This window comes from Colletotrichum spaethianum (genome assembly GCF_022836535.1).
Source record: "Colletotrichum spaethianum MAFF 239500 DNA, contig59, whole genome shotgun sequence".
Taxonomy (NCBI): Eukaryota; Fungi; Ascomycota; class Sordariomycetes; order Glomerellales; family Glomerellaceae; genus Colletotrichum; species Colletotrichum spaethianum.
Genome location: NW_026054829.1, coordinates 185,798 through 212,570, shown reverse-complemented (window position 1 = coordinate 212,570; position 26,773 = coordinate 185,798). Strand labels below are relative to the sequence as shown.

Here is a 26,773-nt window from a genome sequence, read left to right as displayed (position 1 = left end):
TCAGACTGCCCATGCCGGTTGGTAGCTGACATGTTGTTGACAGCTTCGGGCCGAGCGAAGCCAGTGGAAGTAGTGCGGCTGTCCTGACGGTTCGAGGCTTGTTGATCGCCATTGAGTGGCAACCAGGGCCCCGGAAAGCATACATCCCTTCTCATCTTGAGTCTCGTTACTATTTGGTGGCGTGTAACTTACAATATGCCTGAGGCTATTGGGATCCTGTGGGAAGATTCTGCCCCTGGGCTAGCTTGCTGATCATATCAGCTGCACTTCTGTCGGCCTCCAGCCAAGCAGCGACAAAACCCTTGAAATTTCCGTCGTTCATGACATAAAATTGACTCCGCTGTCCCTGTGTTGGGATCTGGACGCCATCGGAGAGAAACAAGTCAACTACTACACTCCGGTAGAGCAATGAGGACGGGCGGGATGTCATATTCATGAAGTGCTGAAGGTAAAGAGAGGAGTCGAGCCGGAACCGTGTTCAGATGTCTCGGAGCACAGCAATATATACCCCTTTTTCCAGGGGGACACTTGGCAGAGGCAAGCACCCTTGGGAGGCTTTGATTCGGCGGCCCCCTTGTTGTCCAACCTCAGGCTTCGGTGTGGATTCCCTAAGCTGGCCTTATGACGATTTCGGAAGTTGGGTCCCCAAGATGACGGTGCATCAGGCTATAAGCAACCCTGCCCTCGTTCCAGGTCTGATCACATCGTGCTTCCAAGTCCTACCGACACAGGACCATCGACGAATATGGTCCTGGTAGTTGACCGTGGTGTTCCATGGCATTGCCTAAGCTTTACTGGTGTGCGCCAGCAGGGTTAAGATAGGGAACACGCAGGGCTTTGTGGAGATTCACCAAGACATTTTCCAGTTGGATAGTGTGTGTGTGTGTAGATGTTGGAAGTACAGGGGATTCGATATACCGTATACGGTAACGTGGGTGACGTAGGGATAATACTGTTGTTGTTGTTGTTGTTGTTGTTGTTGTTGTTGTTGTTGTTATCCTGATTCTGCGTGAAGAGGGGAGGAAGCTATCTAGGGGCTGGCAGCTGAGGTGAGGTTGATGGGTTGAGGTTCTCCCTTTCCGCCGTAGCTATCCTTGGCCCGAATCGGCCCGACCGGCCGAACCGCGCTGGATAACTGGATTCCAGCGAGTTATCCTATTCCGGCAGATATTCACAGACAATCCGAACGGACTGTGCCCCTACCACATAGTCATGACGGATAAGGAGAAATAGAAGTCGGTTGTTCGTCGGTTGGAGCAAATCTCCACGGTGACCATTCGTGGTCCGAATCTGGTTGTCCTCACTTCTACGCCAACGTGCCAACATAGGATACCGCGTGCTTGACACCCTGGGCCTTTATACAACACCAACTCAGCCTTTTACAAGAGGTCTTCCTCATCTTTTCTTGAATGAGCTCAATCTTTTCTCTGGCCAGTTGTACATGGAATCTGTAATGTAGTACCTAAGATCTGTCGCTTTTTAGGCCTGGGATTTGCGGATCAAATGGAGTCCGAACTCTGCGCAGAAGCAGGTGTCATAACCCACTACCTCCCACCATACTCTTCCGATCTCAACCCGGTCGAGGAGAATTTCGCCGAGCTCAAGAGCTTCATCAAGCGACACTATCATCAGCATAATGGCCTTCCTGAAGCCGGCTTTCCAGGCTTTCTGGAATGGTGCGTGCAAACGGTAGGCGCCCGGAAGTCAAGCGCTAGAGGCTATTTTCGGAACGCTGGCATCTGTATTGAGAAGCCTTGAAGAGGCGGACATTCTGAGCCATCTATAAGAATACCTAGTAGCCGTCAAACTCTGCTGCACTCTTTAACCCATTTCCCGATATCGCGGACGAACCGCCGCGCTATGCCAACCAAAACACCCTTTTCGATGAAAAAGTCGGGCTTTTGATCTTCGTGCACCTGCTCGAGATCGAAGCCATGGTCAAGCACAGCATTGTACGCCTTCCGGAACTCCAACTTGAGCGTCTCACTCTCCACCTGGGAGCACTGCCGTTCGCAGTACAATCGCACGGCCACATCTCTTGGTCCCGCAATCTCCAGGGCCAAGACAGCATTGCAGCAGGTGGGAGATGAGGATGGAAGCTGAGCCCCGTCACCCGCGGGGGAAGCGAGCGGCGAAGAGGCTGGCATCGCGTTGGTGATGTTGATCGGTGGGTAGTTTCCTGTCGATGGAGTATTGGTCTTGCGTCGTCGTTCGGCGTGTTGCTGCTCTTCGGCATACAGCTGGTCGCGGATGTCCTCGGGCATGTCACTGTGAGCGTCAAACACACCACCCTGCTCTACGTGTCGAATGATAGCTCTAAAATGATGAGACCTAAGTTTGTAATGCTTTTTGCCACAAACAACGTTAATCCAGCAGTGCGGCCCAAGATTACACGGCGGCCCAGGGCATCGCATCAAGGCGTAGACCCGCCGCCAAATCGACGGCTGGCCTGTAGAGTTCTCTTCAGCATCGAGCTGAGCTGACCGTTCGCGCAATCTGTCCTGCGTGACAGAGGAGAAGCCTCGCTTGGTGCCTCGCTGCACGGCATTCGAGGGCCCAGATTCCAGATAGTGTTATCTCGCAGAGAAAGACATCCGCAGAGGTCTTCTACACCCTGATGAGGACGGGATAGACACCGGTGACGAAATAAATACCGATGAAGCGATTGGCACCTTGATAGCCTACGCGTTCATTCTGCGACGCGATGATGCAGATAGGTTCGATATTCATCGGTTGGTGCGCCTGGTGATGCGGAACTGGATACGAGAACAGGGGAAAGAGAAACAGCAAGTGACGGAGACGATATGCTGGCTTTCCAAGAGATTTCCGTGGCCAGACCACGAAAACAGAGAAGTTTGGATGGCTTACTTGCCGCATGCACAAGCGGCGCTTCAAGTCCAGGATTGGTGCACAGACGACGAGGTGTTATGTGACCTGTTATCTAATACGGGAGAAAGCAATAATCTGCTTGGAAAGTACGGCGAGGCAGAGCAGCTGCATCGGCAGACACTGGAGCTAAGGCTGAAGGTGCTGGGACCAGGGAATCCCTCCACACTCGACAGCATGAACAACCTGGCACTCGTGCTTCGAAGCCTAGGGAAGTACGACGAGGCAGATCAAATGCATCGACAGACACTGGAGCTGAGGCAGAAGGTACTGGGGCCAGGGAATCCCTCCACGCTCGACAGTATGAACCACCTGGCAGCAGTGCTTGATAACCAGGGGAAGCACAACGAGGCAGAGCAGATGTTCCGACAGACACTGAAGCTGAGTCTGAAGGTGCTAGGGCCAGAGAATCCCGACATACTCGCCAGCATGAACAACCTGGCACTCGTGCTTGAAAGCTAGGGGAAGTACGACGAGGCCGAGCAGATAAATCGACAGACACTGGAGCTAAGGCAGAAGGTACTGGGGCTAGAGAATCTCTTCACACTCAATAGCATGGACAACCTAGCAGAAGTGCTTCGAAGCCTAGGGAAGTACGACGAGGCAGAGCAAATGCATCGACAGGAACTAGAGCTCTGTAAGAAGGTGCTGGGACCAGAGGATCCCGACACACTCACCAGCATGAACAACCTGACACGCGTGCTTCGATATCAAGGGAAGCATGAAGAGATAGAGGAGATACATCGACAGGCACTGGAGCAAAGGGCGAAACATAGAGATATGTTCCATGTCAGCAGGAGCCCGAGCAACTACGGGCCTTCTCAGGACCATGTAGAGTGGAAGAGACCACTGACTTTTCTCTATACATCCGCACATAAGCAAAGGGAGAAGGTTATGGGATCAGCGAATCCTTTAAGACTTAGAACAGAGCATACCCTGTACGCTAGTTTAGAAGTTTGGACGGACTCTAGTTCTACGGCTTCGGTAGACCGAATCTGCTACAGCATTTGTCACGATATCCTCGTAGTATAAGTCGATTCTGCCTAGATAGACTCCACCTAGCTTTGTCAGTGACCCGTGACTTCATAAGCGGTCTTGCGGTGAAATACACCTGGATAATTCAAGCCACTTTTGACCTTACAACCCCATTGCATACGGCAGGCTCTCAGCAAACATCACAATCTGAGGGTCTATCTGAAATCAGCGAAAGCAGCTGACCCTGTATGACGTGTGATCAGTGGGGCTAGAGAGGGGTGTGCGATTAGATGGAAATAAGCAAGTGGCATAAAACCGAGACCGTACTGAATTATCACCGCCGTTTGTGGATCTTGGATTATGCGACATGGATCTGACCACGAACACAGTGTAGAGCAGATTCTAGCTTTGCTGCGGAGGCCATCAAGGATGGTACTGTGAGGGTCCCATCATGTATCCTGTCAGCGAGTAGATCTACAAATGTCTGTACGCGGAAGAATTTCTGTCCTAAGAACATGGGACCCGATTTCGAACCCCTCTGTAGCAGCCCACAACAGATGAGACGATGCACACCCGGTAGTGCCGGCTGAGCTGGAAACGTCGCCGATCCTTGTCGTCGTCGCTCATCGTTGGAGTCTGGCGAATGTGGTGGTTTACAAGGAGGTGCTGCGAAAATATCCATGTCAGATGTGTTCCAACGAGATGCTTTATCGATGCGCCAGTAATGGCCCTCTTGACCGGTGGGTGTGTCGGACACGATCGTTGCTGAGCGGCAGCCAGGTTCAGCTCTTCCATTCTGCAGAGACACGGCCATGCGTGGAATATCCGCGAAATATAAAGACACCTAGTCACGACCAGCCAACAGCTTCGCTTGGTATGAACGCCTTTGACACTTTGCCCTAGATGACCAGGTCAGCGAAGGATATCCTTAACTATGTCATGGACGTTTTTTTCGTCAATAATAAATGGCACGAAGCTGCCGTCAAACTCAAAGCCAATCCCATTTTCATTGGGTCTGACCTCAAGCGACTTGCCCTCGATGAAAATTGCCAAGAGCTCCACCTTGCAGCGGCATCTATGGACTGGACCGGAGATATCCAATACGAAGCCAAGTTGGCCGAATCATTGAAACATCCGCAATTCGACGACGGGGTCCTTTCGCGTGTTCATGGCGCCGATTTGCGGTTTACCTTGAACATCCAAGAGGACAGCGATGAAAGTGACGGCTATACTAGTGTAGGAGATTTTGGCAAACTTTTCAGTCAGGAAAGTGACAAGTTGACGACTTGCGTGCTTTACTACAACGAGGGCCAGGGACGACTAGAGGAATTTCACATTCTGGGCCACCAACTGCCTTGGAGAGGACGGTATAGAATACCTTTGCAATACTGTTTATCAGTACATAACTCAGAGCCGCTCGAATGGGTAGTGGTTCAGGATGTGGACGTAACGTTTAAAAGTCAAGAGCAGGATAAGCGAGATCCCTCAGCCGAAAACCCGTTTGCATCCCACCAACAGATCCATCCACAGGTTGCCTCGCTTCTAGCGGAAAACTTCATACGTAACGGACGGCTACTAGCGAAAAACACCTTGTGGTAATTGTATCTTAAAGTGGACAATCTCCTGGCAGCGGTACACACATACATACGTAGTTCAATACGCCCCGGTTAAGCTATTCGGGGCTCATATGATCATCTGCATGGTGTCTCCGTTCGCTCGTATCCATGTCTCCTAGAGGCGCATATGAGTATAGTCTATTCCCATGTTTCAGTGATTTTCCCTAGAACAGTAGACCTCGATGGTCCCGTTGTAGACTTGGTTGCTCCTGCCGCATCTCGGACGAATGACCTGCGCAAGTGTTTAATTGAGCCTCGAATCCAGACATGGGAACCTCATGCATGAGCAATCAGTGAGCAAGAATTTTCCTTCATCTTGGAAGCGTGCATAACAACAAGAGGAAAAGTACGAAAGCTCGGGTTAATGCTGTCACTGATGGAGAAAGAAGGGAATACATGGGGTTGTATGGCGGGTTCTGGCTTTCTTAATGTAGCTCAGCAACTACGTCTATGAGGGACCAAAGTATCTGGGCTTGTAACACATAAGGCTCGAGAGACGATCTGACGCATTCTCCAGGCTCTATCGCCGTTGGCGCACTATGATGAGCAATCAGAGGTCGCGCGGCTGAACGTCGTGTCAAACGTCTGCCCTGGCCTTGCACAAGCCAATAAATGTAAGCATGACTGCTAACTACAACGTGGTACTGCGCGTACGACCGGCCGCGTCGACTTATCAGAATGGCAGTCTACCCTTGAATCGGCGCTCATGTTGACTGCCAAAAACATACCGGTGAAAGCTTGTTCTGGATATAAAACGCGATGACTGCATTAACGACTCCGCAGTCATCTACATCAACATACGCCATGTAACACGTTGGGACAAATTCTCGGCACCAGGGCGTTATGTAATCCACCAAGCTCGATTGCAATGGCTTCGGCCACGATGACTCGCTATATGACAGTAAGGGCTGCTTCAGACCTGTCCCACATCGTTCCCTGGCCTCATCCTTTGCAGCCATTCCGGACCCCTTGATGAGGAGAAGAGACCCATGATGATTGGGCCCGCTATGTGGGTCCTCTTGCTTGTGACTCTATTGTTTCCAAAATATCGGTGCTTGTCAAACTGATGATTGCGAGACGAACGACTGCCCGTGGTGACTCTCGACAAAACGAGTTAGCAGTAGGGCTTTTTTCCCCCTTGGGCGACGCGTGGAAGCGGTGACCGTGTAAAATTTGTGGTAAGTTAAGTTCCTAGGCTCTCTTGACAGTACAGTGACCGAACCCCAACAGTCGGTTCTCTCGGCCAGGCGCGACCAGGCGTATTGTCGTGGCTGCCACTCTCTAAAACAGTTGCTTCCAGCGTGCACCGTGTCATAGCAACACCAACGCCATCAGAGGATCTCTATGGCTGGTACAAAGCGTCCATGCGACGCTCGTGACCGTCCCCACAACACCTAGATCGCCACACCTATCACCAAGGAAGTGCTGAGCGTCTCTAAAGGCCTCGAAGCCGGCTTCCAGGGTTACACTCTAGGGATTCAAGACCTGCAGGTGCTTGACTATGTTCAATTCGACAAGCTATATGACGTTGGACTCGTAGTACCTGGAAACAGCTGAAAGTCCATACGGTGAAATGCAGATGACCCGTCAAGAAGTAGAGCTCTTTTGATGGGTTCGTTGTTCTAACCGCTTAAAGTACAGTACAGTTCCCTCATCTGCTTTTAAACTTCGACGGCACACAGTGACACCAGCAGATAGACGGGAAATCAAAAGCTTCCGTTGCCTGAATCTTGGACCAGCAGGCTTGATGCAAAGTATGCTCTCCACAGGGTTTCCAGATCATGTTATATCCTTCAAGGAATTCTTCCCCACAGTACATACACTTCTTTGTACTTTCGGATAAGGTTTCTGCGAACTTATCCGTGGCGACGCAAGGGAATAGCTGTTTAGGGTCGAGAGTCTTCCTGTGGATGTGGATCTCGGAAATCATACCGATAACCTTTGAGTATACGTCGGGTGCCCGTTCCCGCATTTGCTGAAGAGCTTCTGTTCGGTATTTCTCTGGGGCGTCATTGAGGGCTAGAGCGAGTGTGCTCAAGTCTCCTCTCGATTCACCCTGCAAATAAAGTTCATTCATCTTGATAACGAATTCCTTGAATGATGTGCAATAGTTCCGTATGATGGAGGCCAGGGTCATCCGATCAGTCAATCTCTCCTGGTCGGTAGCCCACTTTAGATGAGACGGATTTTCGCTGGAGTGATCCATTACTATGTAGGATGTATGATAGTGGAATGATTCCGAGCTTTCGAAGCCTGGCTGTCGTGATTCGAAAGGGCCCCGTTATGTACAATATAGCGCTGGCTTTGGTACTCTACGTAGCTTATAAGCTGAAATGTGCCTCGACTGTCTCGTCAGACAACAGCCAACTTCGGAGCAACACAAGCAATGGATCCATCGACATACATCTATGTACGGTAAAAGGCGTAACGGGCTCCGCCAGATTTCAAACTGAACATCTTTTGTAGTGGTGGTGTGGGGTCATGTCATGGCTAACATGGGATAGCAGATTACAGCTGTACTTGCCAAGTACTGGAAGAGCAGCCGCTATCAGAGTTAAGATGCAAGGGCCAGAAATGGCTTACTGATAATCCGTCATTATCATTATCTATTATGACTTTCAGAGCCGGTACAATTCGTCGTTTGTCGGGTTCGATGCTGGCTCTGTTGCAAAGGCTCCACCAATGGCTTAACAGCCAAAAAGTGACTTTTGCGCCGAAATTTTCATCGCGTGTAAGTGAATCATCAGACCGCCTGATTAGGCTGCGTTTCGCAAAGCCAGTTTCAGCTTCATCCGTTTCCGCTTCTTCCACCATCACGCAGAGGTAGTTATAAACCGGTGATCGGCCGACGGCTCCTACTGCTGAAGCCCCAAGAACAACCAAATCATCGTATCAACAACCATGGCCACCCCAACTGCGAGCAACGACAGCAAAGACAGCGAGGACTGGCTGAAGATGAAGCAGCTCATCTTCACGAGCGACACCTATCTCAGAACACTCTCCAGCCACGGTCTCTCTCTGTTCCTGATCGGCATCGACCTATATGACATTCTCGATGGGGAAACCGGACGCGATTTCCACTTGCTTCTCACACTTGCACACGGCAAAGAGAGATTGTCGGAGCGGTTCCCGAAGACACTTGCGGCCGAAGACGAGTTGATGGTTGCGCTGAAGACCTCGTTGAGAGATGGCGATAAGATTGACGAGACGAAAGCCGTGTTGAAGATCGATGCAGATGGTACCACAGTTCACTTGCATTTGCACGGCCTTCTTCACCCCGGCGCCGCCGAAGGAGAGATGTGCGTTTCTTCAGACGCTTTCGCCACAAACGAAGGGGGGCACCCAGAAACCGTGTTTTTGTCCACGCACGATACATCGAAGCCCGCCGATCAATTGGAGTTTTGTTGGACGTGCTCAAAGACCGGGTCGGAGGATGGGAACTCGGTCGATGGACTTGTTGTAGATCTGTCGGCGGATGTTTGCCCCGACCACAACAGAACTTGGATTTCGAAAAAGTAGAAGGTACGACGGAAAGCTCTTTGTCGCGAAGTAGACAGGAAGCATTGAAGACGGTGGTCCACTGCAGGAGTGTGTGCATCCATTCTTAGGTAGATAAAGGCATGGTCAGGTTCTCGCAGTATGGTCTTTCAACTCGAGATACGCACGGAATGCACGAGACAATTGACAGGCCTTCATCACATTTGCACTTGGCCCCCTTGACTTGGTGAATGATGAAACTATTAGGCTTTCTATCCCAAATCGAGGCTGTATGTTCCGGCGTGCTGCGTCCACGAACCTGGTTTCATTTGTAACTGGCAAAACGGCTTCCCATCTCCGAACGGCTTCAGGTTGTGGCGGACTACAGAGCAACTTCTCGACTCGCCGTCACATAGGGTTTCCATGGCATAACCTGTGGATTAGCTGCTACATTAAAACTATGATCCATGATAGACCACCCCGAGCTCGCGGAAACTGTATGCTCGCTCGCTCAAGGCTGTTTTCTTGTTTCTTTTTTTCTTTTTCTTTATGGTTAGTCTACAGCTACACGTGTCATAAGCGGTGGCAGACGAATGTCCATGAAGTGGAGCAATAATCAGCGCATCGGTGTCGAGTGATTGGTCAACAACGACCGATGATTCAAATGCATTTGAGCCGTTGCACTCATACGTGATACGTGATCTAGGTCGATGCTTCAGCACTCGAAGCAGCGTTCAGTCATTCCGGTAGTCTACGGACGACTAGAATTTGGTTCACATGATCGGCTAGGCATAGCTGCTGCAGGTTTGGAAACGCAGTCTCGCACTTTGAATCAATTCTACCGTGACTAACGAGCTATGGCAACGAAAACAAAGACACAGAAAAATCAGCTGACAGAGAATGAGTTGCATCTAACGAGAAACCAAGCTTCATCAAGTACATTCCGGCCTTCTTGAGTCGCGGCCGTTTCTTCATTTTCTGGCTGCTCGTTTCGGACCGCGCATGGTGGTTGTCGTGGTCCGGAGGTCTTCATCCGGAGTAGGACTACGCTCCCTTCCTGTGCTAGGGTCATTTTTCCACTTCTCGTGACGGTCCCACGAGATAATGGCTGCAGCAAAGATTGCAAAATCTGCAGCCGCCATCGTCGTTCCCTTTTCAAGAACCACTCGATCGCCAATCTTGTAGGTCTTTGGGACGACCTTGAGCTGTTTGCCGTAAATGGAGCGCACTGTGGACCTCGTCTCGAAGGTCTTCTCGACGGTTGTTTTGCCGTCGTCATCTGTAGTCACCCATTTCAACTTGATCGAGGTGAAGGGGAACGTCTTAGGTCGCTTTTGGCTCTTGGAGTCCTTTTCAGAGTTTACTGTCTCCCAATATCGTGGATCCATCAGGGCGATCGGGTCTTCAGGGCATTCGGATGCAACCCAAGCAACGCCTTGTATGTCCACTCGCACCTTGACGCCGTCCACTCTGATTTTGTCTCCCTTTCCATCTTGAAGAACTTTCCTATTCCCGGTGAGATTATCGGGCGATGTTTTTTCTCCGGCCCTGTGTGATGGGACAAGTTCCAGCTTTTCAGCGTTGGGTGGTCCCCGACCTATGACGTCGTAGAATCGGTTTAATCCTGCGCAGAGAAACCCATAGTACTTGGTGTTCTCTTCTGTTTCATCGTCTCCGAAGTGTCCGGAGATTTCATTCCACGTCATTAAGCTGGCTTCATCCTTCTCATCATCGTTTGCGACAAGAAGTGTGGTCCCCCCTCTGTTCTGGGGCACGAAGAGGCCCTCATCTTGCGGTTCTTTCTTGACGTTTCCTCTTATTTCGCCGTCGCTCTCGTCGATGGACATATCGTCTAGCTCGGACTCATCGTCAACCCCTTTATTCGACATGGCAGCATTTTGTAGATTTCTGTAGGCTTGCGCGTCGGCTTCGTTCTGTTCAACACGCTGCTTCATCTCAGCGATGACCTGCTGCACGTTTCAGAGTATGCTTGCATGTCTTTTTGCATATCTTCAGCCACTTGTCGTTGCCTCTTGAGATATGCCTTCCTGACCTTTCGTATTGGGGCAGCTGGGGCTTTCGCGACTTCCGGCGTTTGGGCGGCTCCCAAGTCTTTGATCCTCTGACTTCTGCGTAGGGAAGACATGTTGCTTGCGAGGTGGCACGACCTACCAAAACTTGGAGGCTATGAGAGGGATCGTGTTCCTCTGGCTTAAATACTTTTCCTTTTGCTCACGAGAGAAAGCTGCTGTCTTCGTGTAATCCTAAGATGGCTTTTGATCGATGCCAGAAACGGCGGCAGCGGAAATCGATTCCATGAAGGCAGCAGCAGGAACGTGGCATGTGTAGGTGGAATATCCCAAGAAGACCGCAGCGCGTCAATCAGTTGCACTCTATGAGAGGGTCAGAGCTCCATCGCCATCTATGGAAGAGGAGGACGAGGCTGCATTGGAAGGAGCGCACCAAGCGACAGCAATGGCTGAGGCATTGCAGGCGAGATAGTGCCATGTCTGATGAGACGTTTGCGGACTCGCACAGGAGACAGAATGCTGCGTTGCAGAACTCGCGTAGCACCAGTCACGGACTGAGGCCTGTGGAGGATATTGGCCGGTAATGTCCTGCATCGCACAAGCCGATTGTTGCTGCGTTTTCACTGGCTCTTAGTGATCAGAAAGCCACAAGTGACGCCGACCACGCAAAGGCCGATGATTTTCACTACCAATGTGCACCACTGCAGTAATTATGTACAGTATGTACTGTACGTACAGGACACCATGCTCGTCTTTTTCCGTGGTCTCGGGTGAGCGAGACTCTTGCGGAGGCCAGTCTGAGCTTTTGACAGCTAAATTGGTGCCACTGTTGAGATTCATCCTATATAGATACACACATGGCATCGCTTTGGGCCCTACATACGTGTGCACGCCGCCGTACGATACACGACTTGACATCTGTAGTTCCCAGCTCGAAGCTCAACGATTTATACATCTCTCATACGGTTGACAGAAACACAACATGTCCACCGCATCATCAAGCCATGCATGGGTCGCGCAGTGTAATACTGTTCAACAAGCGATGTTAGAGGCACGAAACAACAGACGAAAAGTTCAAACACCAGAGTTCCAGGCCCAAGTTGCCAAAGCAGAAGGTAATCTGCAGTTGATCAACATGGTCCTGATGAGCTTCTCGGCTGAGCAGAACGCCTGCGTTGATCAGCGGGTGAGCCTCAGCCATCACCAGCATAGGACGGAAGAGGCGTTACGCTCCATAGTATATGAGATGAGACAGAGTAGGGATGCGAGCACGAAAGCCGTCTCTGGTCTGTCTACCGTCCTCAGCAAGACATCCTTCAACCATTAGACTCGTCCCAGCGTGTGGTGAGTGATCCCTTCAGCATCACTGTGGCGTGAACAACATCTTTCTACTTCGCAATCAACGAGTCTGGCCAAAGAGTGGCATGGCTTCAATGGGATACTATGGATGCCGAAGACAGGCTTGTCAGCCTTGACGCGTCGTTCTATCGCTTGATACGACCATCTACTACGCGTCGCTGTTCAGTTGGTTCGTTATGCCGTATGTAGTAATGAAAATGCTTCTTTACAGAATCTGAAGACATCTTTGCCCACATGGTTGTGTAGTTACGCTATGAGTGCCACCACACGCCGGATTCGTGCAGCTTCATCATTTTTGATTTCCCATTTACTCACTTCGTCTATTTTGTTTTAAACTGCGGATGGATTCACAAATCCTGTAGACTCGCGGGTCCAATTCGCCGGTTTCCATGACACGTTCCATATCTACAAAGCTTTCTCTCTCATCCTCTACTGTCTCTGGTGGCTTGATTAGAGTGACTTCCCAAAGAAGATGGCCTTCCGACACACGGGAAGAGCTGAGTTGCAGCGGCACTTGATATTTCGACTTCCACAAACACCCGTGATCTTTTATCTCCAACGTTTGCACCGACAGCCTCTCTTCCATGTATACGAGAGCCGTTGTTTTCAAAACGGAATTGCTGAGATGGAATAGCCTGTCGAAGCCGGTGACTTGTGTAGCGCCATGATTGGTGAGGCATCCCGAGATGTTGATGGTCACATCGCCAATGCGGTATTCTTTGCTGTTGCGGTCGAACTTCTGATCCGGACTCGTGAGGCATTCGTGCAGTTCGTAATGTGAATGATTGTCCGAGAACTCCAAAGACCGCAGAGCCACGTAGCCTGGCGTGTTGCCGTTTTTGAGCAGACCCTCGAGATCCTTACCAAGGAGGGCGAATCCGTTTCTTTTTGCTTCGGGGCATGAGAATAGGAATGATATAAAGTCCACCACTGCTGTTTCCTGTTTCTTTGTCGGATTTTGGGAAGTCATTGATACTTAAACAATGATTTGTATTTTGCGGATTTCGCGAGTAACCGACAGCCGGCATCTTTCTTACTTATATTAGCTTATGCCGCTAGGCAGCGTGTCTACCCAGAATAAGTTCTCCGCATGGGTGCATCGAGACGGGCATTTGACAGCTGCCTTCGATTCTTGCTTCTCATCAGAGGAGTTCGTACATACGTAAGTACAGCAGTTTCTAGGACGTGTATGCTGTTCGCTTGCTGCAAAGATGTGCGCCTCACGAGGTCAGCTTTCGGACCTAGCCACAAATGGATCTTAGAGCTGATTGCTTCATAGTGCGCAACGGAGCTCGTTCAGGCCGCATGGTACTTCATTAAGTAGACATAAATCACTCTTCAGTCTCAGCCCATGTTTTCAACGTTCGAACGTGGCTATCTTCGAGAATCCTGTCTTCTTGAAAAACACCATGAATTCGATTTCTTCCAGCCGAAATGACGAGAAAGCGTTTGCCGACCTGGTTAAGTTAGAGGCAAGATATGAACACGTTCACGACGAAATTGCAATGGCTAACTGGCTAGACCAACACGTTACCTTTTGGCAATTATATCACACTCCATCCTTACCGTGACTGGGGTGACCGTAGAAAGCTCGTCAAGCGTTTTCTACTATACTGCAAACGGCTCGAAACCTCGTTCGAGACAGTCTTTTTGGCAGTCAACTGGTTAGACCGGTTCCTCTGTAAGAATGCCGCAACAAACCATATGGGGTTTCTGGGCGCAATCATCTTGGCCGTGGCGTTTCGATACAACAGCAGCACGGAACACCCTCCTTCCGCATTCGACCTTCAGCCCTCGTACCACAACTACTATGATGAAGAGGATATACCACATATCGAAGCCCAGTTGCTTAAGAACCTGAACTACACTCTCTGGACACCAACTCCTTTCTCCTTCTTGGGTCACATAGCAAGCCTCGATGGGACGAGACCAGACGTTCTTCATCTGGCGAAATACTTGGCTGCGAGTACCGTGCTCGATGAGAGGTTCATTGGTATCAGGCCAAGTCGAATTGCAGCTGCATCGTATTGCCTATCGCTAGAAATTCTCAGGAGGGTGAAATGCGAAGATAACCCTTATTGGCTAGTCTGGGTAGGTGAACGTTGCTCAATCCGACGAAGCCACTGTTAACGAAAATCAGTCAGATCAGCATTCCCAACTTACAGGATACAAAAAACACGACATCATGGGTCTGTCCTGCCTTATCTTGTTTAGCATCCGACAGAAGGGTGTCATTAGCTCGCTCAACACACTCGCGACTAGCGTCTCCGAGTTTGGGGAGTCCGCTGTTATCATGAGCGAGGGAAAAGACGCTCCTCTGATCGTCAAAAATTTCCATGTGCAAACCTATGACTATCCTGATGATGAGGATGATTAGTTGAACTGGATTAGAATCAGTCAGGGGAACTCACGCCGTGGGAATACATACTAGGTATGGTTTCAGTCAAACGCCAAAGGTTCAGCGGAGCTTTCAGACTCAGCAATCAACCAGCGTCGTGCGAGAATCCACAGTTTCCCATGCGGCCGATGCCCCAGCCAATTGGGCGTGCTAGTCAAACTGTTACTGGTTGATTTTCGTTTCGAGCACGAGGTTTTGTACTGTAGCAGCCTGCATGTTCAGAACTATTCTCCTCTCATTAGAGCATGGCCGATACTCATATGACTCAGCTACGTCACGATTGGCAGATGATATTTGTTAGAAAGAAGCATCAGCTGGTGCCTAGCCGTCCCGTAAAAGTCGCAGGCCAGCCAGGTGTTACAAACAGGCCAGGGCAACGAGCTGCACACAAGACAAAAGCTTCAGTAATGACAGGGCATTATGGAGTTACGCTAACCAGATCCCCAGCTGCGTAAGCCGTAACACCCAGTGTCTTTCCGTCTCATCTCCAATTGATGTTGCCCATACTAATTAGACGTTCGTGTTCTAGTTAACCTACAGAATTGCGTCTGTCGAGAGAGACGACGCTGCTCTGTCGCTAGTGGAAGTTCGCATGATTCCAGGATGGAGATTCCGGATCGCTGACATCGACATGTTGTGGGTTGAAATTGGCGCAAGCTCTCGTTTCCGTCCTGCTTGCACACCACCGCGAAGATTGCTCAGGTAGGAGCCCCCCTGGTCAAGGTGGTACAGACAGCTTTGGCGTTCCACTTCTCATGTACCTTGTCAACGCTAACGAGGGCTGGGACACAGTATAGAGGGATTCGAAATCGGTTTCCATGTTCTAAACACAGAAATTCTTCTGGGCACAGACATTTGTGGATCCGCTCGCTGACAGGATACATAATGGGACCCCGACAGTACCTTCCTTAACGACCTCCCCAGCAAAGCAAAAACTGCCTCTACACTGTGTTCGTGGTCGGACCCATGTTGCATAATCCAACATCCACAAATGGCGGTGATAATCCAGTGCGGTCTCGGTTTTATGCTACTTGCTTATTTCCACCTAATCGCACACCCCTCTCTAGCCCCACTGATCACACGTCATACAGGGTCAGCCGCTTTCGCTGATTTCAGATAGACCCTCAGATTGTAATGTTTGCTGAGAGCCTGCCGTATGCAATGGGGCTGTAAGGTCAATCGTGGCTTGAATTATCCAGGTGTATTTCACCGCAAGACCGCTTATGAGGTCACGGGTCACTAACAAAGCTAGGTGGAGTCTATCTAGGCAGAATCGACTTACAGCAGAAGGATATCGTGACAAATGCTGTAGCAGATTCAGTCTACCGAAGCCGTAGAACTAGAGTCCGTCCAAACTTCTAAACTGCCGTACAGGATATGCTCTGTTCTAAGTCTTAAAGGATTCGCCGATCCCATAACCTTCTCCCTTGGATTATGTGCGGATGTATAGAGAAAACTCAGTGGTCTCTTCCACTCTACATGGTCCTGAGAAGGCCCATAGTTGCCGCGCTCCTGCTGACGTGAAACATATCTCTATGTTTCGCCCTTTGCTCCAGTGCCTGTCGATGCATCTGCTCTGCTTCGTCGTACTTCCCCTGGCTTCGAAGCATGCCTGCCAGGTTGTCCATGCTGGTGAGTGTGGAGGGATGCTCTGGTCCCAGCACCTTCTCCCTCAGCTCCAGTGTCTGACGATGCATCTGCTCGGCCTCGTCGTACTTCCCCTGGCTTTCAAGCACGAGTGCCAGGTTGTTCATGCTGATGAGTGTCGAGAGATTCTCCGGTCCCAGCACCTTCTCCCTTAGCTCCAGTGTCTGCCGATGCATCTTCTCTGCCTCGTCGTACTTCCCCTGACTTCGAAGCACGAGTGCCAGGTTGTTCATGCTGCTGAGTGTCGAGGGATTCTCTGGTCCCAGCACCTTCGCCTTCAGCTCTAGTGTCTGCCGATGCATCTGCTCTGCCTCGTCGTACTTCCCCTGGCTTTCAAGCACGAGTGCCAGGTTGTTCATGCTGATGAGTGTCGAGAGATTCTCCGGTCCCAGCACCTTCTCCCTTAGCTCCAGTGTCTGCCGATGCATCTTCTCTGCCTCGTCGTACTTCCCCTGACTTCGAAGCACGAGTGCCAGGTTGTTCATGCTGCTGAGTGTCGAGGGATTCTCTGGTCCCAGCACCTTCGCCTTCAGCTCTAGTGTCTGCCGATGCATCTGCTCTGCCTCGTCGTACTTCCCCTGGCGTTCAAGCACGTGTGCCAGGTTGTTCATGCTGGTGAGTGTCGAGGGATTCTCTGGTCCCAGCACCTTCTTACATAGCCCCAGTTCCTGTCGATGCATCTGCTCTGCCTCGTCGTACTTCCCCTGGCTTTTAAGCACGAGTGCCAGGTTGTTCATGCTGTCGAGTGTGGAGGGATTCTCCGGTCCCAGCACCTTCTGCCTCAGCTCCAGTGTCTGCCGATGCATCTTCTCTGCCTCGTCGTACTTCCCCTGGCTTTCAAGCACGAGTGCCAGGTTGTTCATGCTGTCGAGTGTGTCGGGGTTCTCGGGTCCCAGCACCTTTTTGTACAGATCTAGTGTCTGCCGATGCATCTGCTCTGCCTCGTCGTACTTCCCCTGGCGTTCAAGCACGTTTGCCAGGTTGTTCATGCTGCTGAGTGTCGAGGGATTCTCCGGTCCCAGCACCTTCTGCCTCAGCTCCAGTGTCTGCCGATGCATCTTCTCTGCCTCGTCGTACTTCCCCTGGCTTTCAAGCACGAGTGCCAGGTTGTTCATGCTGTCGAGTGTGTCGGGGTTCTCGGGTCCCAGCACCTTTTTGTACAGATCTAGTGTCTGCCGATGCATCTGCTCTGCCTCGTCGTACTTCCCCTGACTTCGAAGCACGAGTGCCAGGTTGTTCATGCTGCTGAGTGTCGAGGGATTCTCTGGTCCCAGCACCTTCGCCTTCAGCTCTAGTGTCTGCCGATGCATCTGCTCTGCCTCGTCGTACTTCCCCTGGCGTTCAAGCACGTTTGCCAGGTTGTTCATGCTGCTGAGTGTCGAGGGATTCTCGGGTCCCAGCACCTTCTGCCTCAGCTCCAGTGTTTGTCGATGCATCTGCTCTGCCTCGTCGTACTTCCCCTGGCTGTCAAGCACGAGTGCCAGGTTGTTCATGCTGTCGAGTGTGTCGGGGTTCTCGGGTCCCAGCACCTTTTTGTACAGATCTAGTGTCTGCCGATGCATCTGCTCTGCCTCGTCGTACTTCCCCTGACTGTTGAGCACGAGTGCCAGGTTGTTCATGCTGTCGAGTGTGGAGGGATTCTCGGGTCCCAGCACCTTCTTCTTCAGCTCCAGTGTCTGTCGATGCATCTGCTCTGCCTCGTCGTACTTCCCCTGACTGTTGAGCACGAGTGCCAGGTTGTTCATGCTGTCGAGTGTGGAGGGATTCTCGGGTCCCAGCACCTTCTTCTTCAGCTCCAGTGTCTGTCGATGCATCTGCTCTGCCGCTTCGTACTTCCCAAGCAGGTTATTGCTTTCTCCTGTAATCGACAGCAGATTCCATAACGCCTCATCGTCCGTGCACCAGTCCCCAACTTGAAGTGCTGCTTGCGCATGCGGCAAGTAGGCCATCCATACTTCTCGGTTCTTGTAGTCAGGCCAAGGAAACCTCTCGCAAAGCCAGTAAATCGTCTCATTCACCTGCTCTTCTTCTTTTCCCTGCTCCCTCAGCCAGTTACGCATCACCAAGCGCACCAGTCGGTGGATATCGAACCTATCGACAGTTTCCCGCTTCAGAATGAACGCGTAGGCCATCAGCGTGCTTATCGCCTCGTCAGTCTCCATCTCGTCGTCCGTATCTATTCTGTCTCCTTCAGGAGGCAAAAGAGCTCTGGGGATGTCTTTTTCTGCGAGATAACACATGAAACTAAGGTACTTCGCTGCTAGTGGGTTATCCCTTGAGATGTGCGTAAACGATATCAGCCACGTCGTAGCTACTGGGTTCCAGATGGCCTCATATCGATATTGGTCTTCGAATTCCTTACTCAGCAGCTTCACCAGCCTTTCGCTACTGGCCTTACAATACTCAAGGTATTTGGACACAGTCACGCTTTTGTTGCAGGCCATATAAGCCGATGCCTGTCGTATAGCCAAAGGCAGATAAGTGAGATGCTCGAGCAACTGTGTTGTGCTTTGTGCATCGCTCATTTGGCTTTCATCCAAGCCGCAGCACAGGAGCTGAGTGGCTTCTATGCCACCCATCTCTTCTAGATACGTAGGGCGACCTGGACTAAACCTCGCTGCGGCTTGGTGGTTTCGAGTTGTAAGCAGGATAGAGCCCTTCCTACTGGAAGGGAGGTACGTCATCAGCTTCAAGCTTGTAAACAGTAAGTCTATGTCGTCCGCGTTGTCGATGATAAGAAGCCAGTCGCCGACGTCGTCCCGTTCTAGCGCAGTCTTGACCAAGCTTTTAACGTCTGCTTGTTCGTCGTCGATGCCTCGGATGTTAAGCACGCGGCCGATCGCGCGACACGCGTTCTCAAACATGCTTATGTCTACAGCGGGTACCCAGAACACTGAACATTGAGGATTTATATCGCGAACACGGTACGCCGCTTCGATCGCGACCTGTGTCTTGCCTATCCCTCCGAGACCCACAATTGCCGTCCTCTGACAGGTGTCTTTATAGGCGCCGGGCGGGATTCTTTCGAGAAGCTGTGTTATGATCGCATCTCTGCCGACAAAGTTCTCATTCCGTCCAAATGGGACGATGAAGTGAGTTTTCTGATGAGCAACACGATTCAAGGGCTCATCTATCGTATTGTCAGTTCGCTGTGCATAAAATGAAAGGATTCTCCACTAAGTACTCGTCTCTGTGACAGGCCGTCCACCGAGTTCGGCCAGAACTGGTCTAGGCTGTGCAACGATGCGACTGGTAAAATGGTCTACAAAGTGTGCAATCGCCCTCCGATTTTCATCAATGTAGTTCCTGGTATGTGCAGAGATCGTGCTCGACTTCTCCCAGTCCGACAACGTCACATCCTCCAGCCCCTTGTCGACGTTGAATCTGAAGTACTGATGGCTGTCACCATACTGCTGGTCCATTCTTGCTGCCACTTTCTTCGAGCTGGTCGCCATGCTCTTCAGCGCGCGGACAATGTCCATCCTCGTTTTACCGATACTGACGACGTCTCCGAGCCCGGTACCAATACTAAGCACTTGAAGCCGAGTGTGTGATGGGAACTGTTTTTGCGCTTCGTTGACAAGGATTTCGCATGGATTGTTATATCCAAAACCAGCATCCACGAACTCGATCTCGTCCCGGCCCACTCGAATGGGTTTAAAGAAGGTCGTCGCCGCGGACGTTGCTCGGGCCACTTCCCAGATTGAGCAACCGCGAAAGCCCTCCGACGTATCGTAGGTTGTAAGCAACGTCGGCGGAGCATCAACATTGTCCTTGGTGATGGCAAGGACGGCGCTTGGACATGGTGAGTCTCCCATCACGTATTTGAGAAATCTACAGAAGAGATACGTACGTTTTGGTGCATCCCGGATCGCGGAGCTCCAAGTCTCTATGGGGACAAGCCCTATCTGTTGCGATGCCTTGTTGCCGCTGGCCGGCACAGTCCGCCGCTGTACAGAACTTTCTGCTTGTGTTCTTGACCGCCTCCTCGAGCGCCGTGGCGGAGAAGGCACCCTTCGGCGAGGCCGGGAAGATTGTCGTTCGTTTCGGAGTGAACGCCTTCTGGGCAACTTCCCGGTACTCTCGGATGCACTCGTTGACAGTCATGCGGAGCCTTCCCAGCATGATGGCAATGATTCTAGGAAGGGTTAGCGGGAAACAAGTAAAAGAAGTTACGAGTGGCGATACCCTCCCGTGCTCGTTCCGCCGATGAAGTCGAAGCATTCACATGGTCGTGGCACGTGCTCAAGACCTTGCGCTTTGCGCATCTCCTCCATCAAGTGCTCGAGAATCAGAAGGCTGGAAATACCCCGGATACCGCCGCCATCTGGATGCGTTAGTGACCAGAAAATAGCCGGATGTGGTTGTTCTAACCGAGGGACAGGATCCGTAGCGGCGGGGACGGGTCCGGAGACGTAGACTCCATTGTGGATCACTCGGTCCGGCCCGGTCTGGTAGTCAGTCAACGGGTCTTTGATGATTTGAGTTTGGACGATGATCTTCAGATGGTCCAAAGTGCGGGGAAACTTGTCGTCTCTGGTCTGTTCCATTTCAGATCAGAGAGGCGGCCCACCTACGAGGCATGTCTGACATAAGCGAAATACCGTGCCTAGCTGGGGTAGTCCCACCACCACGTGAATGACCAACCCAATCACCCACTTCGGCTTATCACAGCCATGGCTGAATTTACAAAGCTGCCACTTGTACCAGCAGGGATGCCTAGTCTGACTTGAAACTGGGGTTAGACCTACCGACGCGCTCTGGTCAACAACCAGCCCAGTTCCAGTTGAAAGCCTTCGGCAATTGGCAATGCTCGCAAGTAATTGACGAAACGTGCAAAGCAAAGGACTCGGAAGGCGTGATTATCCTGGTCCTACTGTAGTTTAACCACTGCCGTTCATGAAACACTTGAGCTCCGCATGACACTCATCAATAAAGCACTCATGCCTTATGCATCGCATGTCGGATGCATAGGTAGAATCTAGTCTGCATATGCAAATAAGCAGACATAAGCAGGTGTCATAGAATCAAGACTGCACTTACTATGTACGTCTGCCGATTATGGATGTTGAACTTTGCAACATGGTTTCGAACTACAAACACAGTGTAAAAGCCGTTTCCCGCTGTTGATTTAGAGCTGGTTAAGGAAAGTACCGTCTGGGTCCCAAGATGTATCCGGTCAGCGAGCGGATCCAGAACTGCCCGTGCATAGACGATGTTTGCGGATCCACATGCCGACTATGCTGACTGGATACATAGCGGAGCCCAAAAGTACATTTGCCGATGACCTGCGCAGCGAAAGCAAGAAACGGCTTCTACACTGTGGTCATGATTCGGACCCATGTTGCACAATGCAAAATCCACAAACGGTGGTGATAAGTGCCGTCTCAGTTCTATGCCACTTGCTTATGCTCACCCGTTTGCAGATACAGACTAGGCTGCGTCTATGCGTCCGTCTGTTGATTACCATGTGTCTAAAGACAACCTCTCAATTCTGCTCCAAGCCTGATTACGCTGGAAGCACAGCATCAAGATGTCTGGTTTGACACTAAATATCGGCTTAGCACTGGTCCAGCAGCTATTCTGGCTCAATTGTCCGGCTGATCTACATATAGCGATGCTTCGTCCCGTGCGAAAGTGTCAAACTATCCCTACATATATCAGATATAGTGAATTGTAGGGCCACCAGGCGGTGCGACCGCGGACAAGCTATCTCGACTCGCAGATTATTTTGGTGATGCTTGATCTGTGAGAACCCCGTCCTCAGAGTTTTGACATCCCGCTAACGACCCTCAGCAGGCACCACCGTATCTCAATGTAGGCGAAGCATGACCGGATGACTGTTCCGCCATGGCGCCCAACATTGCTGTATCGCAGCATGAGCTGATCCAGGACATGATCCTTACTGGGAATTCACCAACACTAGCATAGCCGAGGCCGCTGGATGTAGCGCGCGGACGGTGCGCAACATCCGAGCGAATATCGAATGCTTTGGAGACACAAAAGCACCTCCCAACGGAGTCGGACGCCCTAGGAGTATCACGCCGCCTATGATGAGTGCTTTGTGCCACCGGTTGATCGAAAAGCCCGATCTTTATCGGGACGAGATGATACTGTTTCTCTGGGACGAGTTTGAGACTCTAGTGACGGCTTCCAGCATTAGTCGTGCTTTGGCTTCAGCTGGTTGGAGCAAAAAAGTGGCCTGACGCGTTGCCTAAGAACGAAAGGCAGATCTGCGGGACTTCTATCTCTATGGGCTGTTAGCTTTCTGCTCCTATCACCTAGTCTTTGTAGACGAGTCAGGTTGCGACAAGCGTGCTGGCTTTTGGCGGACTGGGTGGTCCCTGTTGGGAGTGACCCCAGTTCAGGTTGCTCGATTTCATCGTGACCGACGATACCAGGTCTTGCCTGCTTACACGCAAGACGACGTTATTTACTCGCGTGTGTTTCAAAGCACTACTGATAGTACGGTGTTCGAGGGCTTCATCGAGGAGCTGTTCCCTTTCTGTGGGAGGTGGCCAGAGCCAAAGTCCGTGATCATCATGGACAACGCTTCTTTCCACCACTCCGAGCGAATCCAAGAACTCTGCGCAGAAGCAGGTGTCATAATACACTTCCTTCCACCTTACTCTCCCGATCTCAATCCAATCGAAGAAAGCTTTGCAGAGCTCAAAAGCTTCATCAAGCGACACTATCACCAGCACGATGGCCTTCCCGAAGCAGACTTCCCGGGGTTTCTGGAATGGTGCGTGCAACGGTTGGCACCCGGAAGTCAAGCGCTCGAGGCCATTTTCGAAACGTTGGCATCTTTATTAAGAGCCTTGAAGAGGCGGAAGATAAAAGCCCATCGAGAAGAAAGCCTGGTAGCCATCACACTACGCTGTATTTCTCAACCCACTTTCCAATATCGCGGACGAATCGCCGCGCTATACCAACCTTGACGCCCTGTTCGATGAAAAAGTCGGGCTGTTGATCTTCGTGCACCTGCTCGAGATCGAGGCCATGGTCGAGCGCAGCGTTGTACGCCTTCCAGAACTCCAACTTGAGCGCCTCGCTCTCCACCTGAGAGCACTGCCACTCACAGTACGTTCGCACGGCCACATCTCTCGGTCCCGCAATCTCTAGGGGCAGGACAGCATTGCAGCAAGCAGGAGATAAGGCGTTGAGGGGAGTCGCGGCGCCTGCGGGGGACGCAAGCGGCGAGGAGGCTGGCAGCACGTTGGTGATGTTGATGGGTGGGTAATTGCCTGTCGATGGAGCATTGGTCTTCCGTTGTCGTTCAGCGTGTTGCTGCTCCTCGGCATACAGCTGGTCGCGGATGTCGTCAGGCATGTCATCGTGAGTGTCAAACGCACAGCCCTGCTCTACGTGTCGAACTATAGCCTTCAGATGATGAGACTTCAACTTGTACACCTGCTGCGAAATCGGTGTCCTGTTATTTAAACCCTTTGACAAATTCGGGAGCAGGAATATTACCCCACACAGTGTATTTTAAAAAGTTTGTCACTCAATCGGTACGCTCGGAGGCTGAGCCGAGAGGGCAAGTAACGCTGCCTATCCGTATTTGCGAAATCGGTGTCCCGTTCGTCCAAAGTCTTTAAGGAAATTCAGGAGCAGGACAATACCTCACAAAGTAAATATCAATAGTATGTCGACACTTTGATACAGTACCCCAACCGGTACCTTACGTTTCTGCCTGAATCCGAAGCATAGCCCCGAATCTATTGTATTTATAGAGTGGATTCCACGCCAGTTCCGATGATATTCTGCTCACCACCGATAATGATGCTGCGGGGTATTAAGGCAATGGCCGCCTTATCGACAGCTCCAGCGAATTGTTTGCCAGTAGTGGGGCAGTGCCCTGCTGTGCACCCCGTCTGTCTCGAGTCGCTCACGTCGTCAGAATCGTTAATTCATAGCAAATCGGTCGACGTTCACTATCAACGACGTTGTGAATTCACTCCTCTCATCTTTAGATACTCCCTCAACAGACTCCGATCTTTATCACTTCTGCCTCCAATGGCATACCGCGATTCTCTCGACTCGGACCACCTCCGACTACTACGACCAGTCTCATTGTCTCACGGCAACCTTCACTTTTCAGTCATCACTGTGCGTCGCGCAGCGGTAAATTACTATAAGTACACAGCGGTCTCATACACCTGGGGGGACGGCAGCCCTTCCGAGATAATCTTCCTAGATGGTCAACCTTTCCCAGTCAGACCAAATCTATGGTCTTGTCTGTATTACTTGAGCCTTGCTTCACGGCATACCGAGTGGGAGTACCTCTGGGTTGACGCGATTTGCATCAACCAAGCCAACGATGCAGAGCGTAACTCACAAGTCCGCTGCATGGATCAGACATACAGGAGTGCTATCTGCGTCTCTGTTTGGCTCGGTTTGATACCTCTATCAGAGGGACTACCCCGAAATACTCTCGCTCCTATCAAGACGCTAGAAAGCGATGGATTCGATTGGCGAGAATCCATGCTCAAGCTCGCGAGTCGCCCGTACTGGACTCGCTTCTGGGTTATTCAGGAATGCCTGCTTGGTTTAGAAGTCGAGCTCTATTGCAGTGATAACCGAATAAGATGGTTCGACTTCCAGCATATCTTATGCACAGAGGCAGATATTAACGAGTTTCCCCAATCGGACGACCTCGATCCTGGAGGGAGTAAGGCAGGGTCATATCCTGCCTTGCCACTCGTTATGAGCCGTACGATTGATCGGTATCCGGAACTATTGCAACCGCTATACGACCTCGTCGTCGCCCACCACCGTGCCAAGTGCAAGGAAACTAGAGATAGGGTTTTCGCCTTGCTCGGACTTGTAAAGCCCGAGGATCGACGTATGCTTGGCCGATTCTTCCCCGATTACGACATGGCTGAAGAACACGTGCTCATCATAACACTCGCGCACCTAACGCAATATACCTTCGAGCTAGCCTACAGGGACCGCCAGCCGATAACGCCTGACTCCGAAGAAATTTTCCTCGGACTCGGGGTTAAGTCGAAGACACGGAGGAAGGCGTTAATACGTCGGGCGAAATGGCTAGATTATTGTGATTGGGATGCGCAATTGCCGCAACTGCTCGCCCTCCAAGACCAAGAAGAGCAAGACTTGGGCAGCGCGTACTCGGAGGAGGCTGAAGAAGAGACTGAAGTACTTGAAGGTGCCAGTTTCAGGCCAGGTGGTGCACAAGTTATGATTTTTTTGTTTTTCGCTCTGGCTGTCGCCGTGGTCTGGTGTGTGCTTCGCCTCTAACAAGTGGATGGCTTTTAAACTTATCGTGTAACGTGAATGATAAGCGAGTGAGACAGACAAGCGAGTGAGACACGAAACTGCGCCGACGAGATAAACTGGCTTCCATATCAAAATCAACAGCATCAGTTCAATTCAAAGTACTTATAATCCTTATCTCTAGATATCTCTTCAATAAACTGGCACGTTCGTACATTATGTCCTAGGTTACCACAGACGCCACATCGTCGATGACCTGTCTCGGCCCTTAGTTTGCGACCACTAGTGCGACGCGTTTCCTCCTGAACCTGCGCAGTCACATCTTTCTGTGACTGTATATCTGCAGCGTCAGCTACCGTAGGACTTCCTCCGTCTTGTAGGCGTGTTTTCTTGGTTCTCCGTCGTCGACTAAGTTAGTTATTCTCATCTCTAAGAATCTGTACCTCAGACCTAAGTAAGGCTATTTAATACATGATCCCTGTTGTACCTTTAGAAAGTCGTTCAACAGCCTCACAAATAGAGGTTAGGGAGCTGCTTTGGTGACGAGCGATCCGACTCTTGATAAAGTTGGACTGAGAGCTTGCCTCTACTAGGTTGTTTGGTGTCCTTGAAACCCAAGGCGGAGGTGTCTGAGGTGGTGATACTAGAGGCGTTAGAATGTGTAGCCGGATATCCAGCTTTGATAGGACGCTTTCTACACTCAGAGGAACAAGCCCAACTCCACTAAAACCCCCTTAGATGTTTTTTTCAGTCATCGCTTAACTAAACGCTTTGCGATATGCAGGAAAGAAGTCCTCCTTTGAGATGTGGGTTACGCCCCGCCGCATCTTATCCTCAATTTGTTGCCCATACGCCGTCTGTAGCGGGCTAAAGCACCCAACGTCAAGGGGCTGGAGTAGATGAGACAAATGAGGCGGCATACAAAGTGTAACGATCTTGTTTGCCTTGCAACATATCTCAAAGTCTGTTGAGTGGTGACTTTCGTGCCCATTGTCGACAAAGAGGCGATATTAGCCTCTCAAACATGCTTTCGTATAACGATCAAAGTGTTATATCCAATCTAGGCCTCTTTCATTTATTATCCATCCATTTTCAGACGTTGCAATGACCCAGTCGTCCGGGAAACCTGATGTTACGACCCGGTC

General features: G+C 51.0%; 7 protein-coding genes across 7 annotated transcripts; 3 read left to right on the top strand and 4 right to left on the bottom strand.

The window, feature by feature from the left end:
• Window positions 1-3,063: 3,063 nt before the first annotated feature.
• Window positions 3,064-3,348, top strand: ColSpa_12228 (kinesin light chain; the record flags this gene model as incomplete). Its single annotated transcript, XM_049278440.1, has 1 exon — window positions 3,064-3,348. One exon carries the CDS (start codon window positions 3,064-3,066, stop codon window positions 3,346-3,348), a length of 285 nt encoding a protein of 94 aa, XP_049134397.1.
• Window positions 3,349-8,378: 5,030 nt separating this feature from the next.
• Window positions 8,379-8,996, top strand: ColSpa_12227 (uncharacterized protein; the record flags this gene model as incomplete). Its single annotated transcript, XM_049278439.1, has 1 exon — window positions 8,379-8,996. One exon carries the CDS (start codon window positions 8,379-8,381, stop codon window positions 8,994-8,996), a length of 618 nt encoding a protein of 205 aa, XP_049134396.1.
• Window positions 8,997-9,925: 929 nt separating this feature from the next.
• Window positions 9,926-10,909, bottom strand: ColSpa_12226 (uncharacterized protein; the record flags this gene model as incomplete). Its single annotated transcript, XM_049278438.1, has 1 exon — window positions 9,926-10,909. The coding sequence occupies one exon, from the start codon at window positions 10,907-10,909 to the stop codon at window positions 9,926-9,928; it is 984 nt and encodes a 327-aa protein (XP_049134395.1).
• A 3,619-nt stretch (window positions 10,910-14,528) lies between these two features.
• On the top strand, window positions 14,529-14,720 carry ColSpa_12225 (uncharacterized protein; the record flags this gene model as incomplete). The annotated part of the gene is made up of 1 exon (XM_049278437.1): window positions 14,529-14,720. The coding sequence occupies one exon, from the start codon at window positions 14,529-14,531 to the stop codon at window positions 14,718-14,720; it is 192 nt and encodes a 63-aa protein (XP_049134394.1).
• Window positions 14,721-16,216: 1,496 nt separating this feature from the next.
• ColSpa_12224 (nephrocystin-3) lies at window positions 16,217-19,252 on the bottom strand (the record flags this gene model as incomplete). The annotated part of the gene is made up of 1 exon (XM_049278436.1): window positions 16,217-19,252. The coding sequence occupies one exon, from the start codon at window positions 19,250-19,252 to the stop codon at window positions 16,217-16,219; it is 3,036 nt and encodes a 1,011-aa protein (XP_049134393.1).
• Window positions 19,253-19,564: 312 nt separating this feature from the next.
• Window positions 19,565-20,938, bottom strand: ColSpa_12223 (calcium-independent phospholipase A2-gamma; the record flags this gene model as incomplete). Its single annotated transcript, XM_049278435.1, is given in 3 exon segments — window positions 19,565-20,222; window positions 20,242-20,526; window positions 20,565-20,938. 3 exon segments carry the CDS (start codon window positions 20,936-20,938, stop codon window positions 19,565-19,567), a joined length of 1,317 nt encoding a protein of 438 aa, XP_049134392.1.
• Window positions 20,939-23,263: 2,325 nt separating this feature from the next.
• ColSpa_12222 (uncharacterized protein) lies at window positions 23,264-23,720 on the bottom strand (the record flags this gene model as incomplete). The annotated part of the gene is given in 2 exon segments (XM_049278434.1): window positions 23,264-23,314; window positions 23,325-23,720. Coding segments are annotated over 2 exon segments (447 nt in total).
• Between the last annotated feature and the right edge of the window lie 3,053 nt (window positions 23,721-26,773).